Genomic DNA, 3346 nt, shown 5'->3' with positions numbered 1-3346 from the left:
GCTATTCCAACAAGCGGGACTGGCCTAGGGCAATTTTTAGAGGGGTTTTAATCATATTTTAATTAGACTAAATTTAAATATTTCTTCTTAATTAATTTTAATTCTGTAATTGTTATTTATGTTTTTTAAATTGATTGTCAGCCGCCCTGAGTCCGCAAGGAGAAGGGCGGGATATAAATTTAATAAATAAATAAATAAAATAAAATAAAGGGTGGAGGAAGAGGAGGGCGGTGGGGTCCTGGGTGCTCTCTGAGCTTGGTAGTTCTCTTGCAGACGTTTCATTACCCCAAATAGGTGACGTCAGTGTTGGCACTGACACTGATGGTGTTACCTAGTTGGGTAATGAAACGTCTGCAAGAAAACAGCCGAACTCGAGGCGCACTCATTTCAATCTTGGGCAAATATTCTACTTTATTGGCATACACTCATCTAACCCATACATCAACTCTGGTCAGTTTACAATATCGCAAAAGTGAAAAAGAGTTGAAGTCCACAAGGGGTCAAGTTTCCGAGGTTGGAGACCATAGAGTGAAATGCATAGAAATGAATCTTTATTCAATTTTGTTTGTTTGGTGATGGTTTTTCCTTTCTGTTTTTTGGTGGGGTTAATTTTGCAGGGAGTCATCCCCGAGGCTCGGAGGATGTCCGACGTGATTGACGATCTTTGGAACTATATGCCAGAAGAAGTTATGGCCGGTGTATTCTCCTTCCTGTCGGTTAAAGACAGATACGCTGTTTTACACGTGTGCAAGAAATGGGCTGCAGCCGTGGCTTCCTCTGCTGTCTGGAGTTTCACAGAACTTAAGTAAGAAGAAGAAGAGGCGGCTTTTGTTCAGGGGGTGACAACAAGGCCCCTGTTTCATTGGCTGGAGCTCAGGCATCCAATTAAGCCATCATTTGGTTGGCTTGTCATGTGGCATGGAGCAGTCTTTAGGGTTGAGGATCTACAGCCCAGCACAACGTGTGAAGTCGGATGGATGGATGGATAGATTATAGATAGATTATAGATAGATGATAGATCAGTGATGGTGAACCTTTTAGAGACTGAGTGCCCAAAACCCGCCCCCTGTCACTGCTCCGCCTCCCATCCTGCCTGCTCCGCCCCTGCCCTCCCCCTGCCCTGCCCACCCGCAGGGCCACGCACTACCTCCGTGGCCTGCCACAGATTGCCCAGGCAGCCCTGCAGCGCCATGGCAGCCACGCCCTCTGCCCACACCCCGCAGCAACTTCTGCAAGCTATGGGGCGCGAGGGCGGAGTCTTATCCCTGCTGCCTGGCTATGTCCTTGGCTGTGCTGCTCCGTGCAGGCCGCGCCCAAGGCGACTCTCCTCCAGGGGGGCTGCTGGGGCGGGGCCACAGGGGGAGGTGAGGCTGGGGTGACGGCACGCGTGCCCACAGAGAGGGCTCCGAGTGCCGCCTCTGGCACGCGTGCCATTGGTTTGCCACCACTGTGATAGATGATAGATAAATTATAGATAGATGATAGATAGATGATACATAGATGATATAGATAGATATATATGATGGATGGATAGATAGATAGACAGACAGACAGACAGACAGACAGACAGACAGACAGACAGACAGACGATAGATTCATAGATGATAGAGACAGACAGACATAGATAGATAACCTTTATTGTCATTTTTTGCTGTGGGCACAATGGCACACATTAAAAATGAAATTTAGTTGCTTGCTCTCAAAGTGTACACATACATAACACGCATTCAAACATCCTATATGCAACTTATGGACAGACCTTCTATATAGACCCTAACCTCCTTCCACAAATCATGGGCAAAACAGTTATGATTAATACAGGTAGATGTATGACCACAATTGAGCCCAAAATTTCTGTTGTTAAGTGGGACATTTGTTTAACGAGTTTTGCCTCATTTTATGACTTTTCTTGCCACTGTTGTTAGCCCGAATCTCTGCAGTTGATAAGTTAGTAACCCGGTCGTTAAGTGAATCTGGCTTCCTCCCCTTGACTTTGCTTGTCAGGAGGTCGCCAAAGGGGATCACGTGACCCCCGGGGACACAGCAACGGTCATAGATACGAGCCAGTTGCCAAGTGTCTGAATTTTGGTCACACAATCACGAGGAGGCTGCAAAGGTCGTAATTTCACAAACTTTTTTGTCATCCTTGTTAAGCATATCATTTTTTTTTCAGTGCGGCTGTCACTTGGAACGGTCACTAAACAGACTGTTGTAAGTCGAGCCCTTACCTGCCAATGAGGCCAGAATTGCAAGGGCCTCCATTGTCCCGTCGTGGAACTTGCTCGGTGGCTTCATTAAGGTTTCTTTGTCCCTTTCCTCTCCGCCCCCTCCCCACAATCCTTTCAGTTTTGATTTTGAAGACGAAGACGAAGCCTGCCTGTTAAGGAAGCTGCAAGGGTACCTGGTCCATATCAGACACCTGAAGATTGTACTGAACCAGTACTTGGAGTTAAACCGGAGGCTCGTCACCCAAACCTTGGACATGCTGGCTTGTAAGAGGGCCAGGCTGCGGGCGCTGTGCATCGTCTGCCAGGGGCTGAGTCCTTACTTCTATTCCGGCCAGGATGTCCTGCAGAGTGTCCGCTGCCTTTGCCAGAGCAATCATAAGATCGATCTGCAATACGTCGACCTCCGGCAGATGCCTTTCATCCTGGACAACGGGACGGTGCTGCTCCTGGCTTCCACCAACCCCAATCTGCGCACCTTGCTGATCAACAACCGGGTTCCTGGGGTCATCATCCTGAAACCTGAGACCATTGTGGAGGTGGTGCGGATTTGCCCCAAACTTGCGGTTTTAGGGATTTATTACACCAGCCTCTCGAAGGACCTCCTCCAAGAACTGGGGAAGCCCAACAGGGGACCGTTCAAGTGTTTGGACATTCTGTACGAAGGTCTGGAGAAGCAGATCCCCGAAGAGTGTTGGGCCATGTTGAGCAAGAGACACCCCGAATTCCGGGTGAAGTTTGAATTTGCTGCCATGGTGGACCCCACCAGGATTCCCGGGGTCCTCAAGGCCAGCATCCCCGTTAAATCTCTGCAGTTTAATTACCTCCATTACATGACCGATAAACTGAGGCTGATCACCAGCTGCTACAGCCAGACCCTGGAGAGACTCATCCTTTACACGGCCTCTTCTGATGCTCTCAACTCCTCCCTGGTTGAATTGGCCAAGAAGTGTTGGCATCTGAAGGAGATTCACTGTTACTGCGTGGTTAGCCAAGACGTGGTGGATGCGTTTCTCTCGCACTGCCCTGGTTTGAGAGATTACACTCTTTCCACCCAACTCTTGTCTTGTATGTTACCAGTTATGTGCCCCTAACTTGGCCAGCGTGCAGGTGAACATCCC

The 3346-nt window shown here is 48.7% G+C and overlaps 1 protein-coding gene across 1 annotated transcript; it reads left to right on the top strand.

The window, feature by feature from the left end:
* Window positions 1–641: 641 nt before the first annotated feature.
* Window positions 642–3319, top strand: LOC107293764 (F-box/LRR-repeat protein 8). Its single transcript, XM_015822940.1, has 2 exons — window positions 642–805; window positions 2347–3319. Exons 1-2 carry the CDS (start codon window positions 642–644, stop codon window positions 3317–3319), a joined length of 1137 nt encoding a protein of 378 aa, XP_015678426.1.
* Window positions 3320–3346: the final 27 nt, after the last annotated feature.

The sequence above is a fragment of the Protobothrops mucrosquamatus genome, unplaced genomic scaffold (genome assembly GCF_001527695.2).
Source record: "Protobothrops mucrosquamatus isolate PMUCROS unplaced genomic scaffold, P.Mucros_1.0 scaffold1729, whole genome shotgun sequence".
Lineage (NCBI taxonomy): Eukaryota > Metazoa > Chordata > Lepidosauria > Squamata > Viperidae > Protobothrops > Protobothrops mucrosquamatus.
This window is presented reverse-complemented; position numbering and strand designations above follow the sequence as displayed.

Coding starts and splice junctions, on each gene's coding strand:
- LOC107293764 (XM_015822940.1), top strand. CDS start 642: ATGTCCGACGTGATTGACGATCTTTGGAACTATATGCCAGAAGAAGTT. Junction 806..2,346: donor TGGAGTTTCACAGAACTTAA/GTAAGAAGAAGA, acceptor CAATCCTTTCAG/TTTTGATTTTGAAGACGAAG.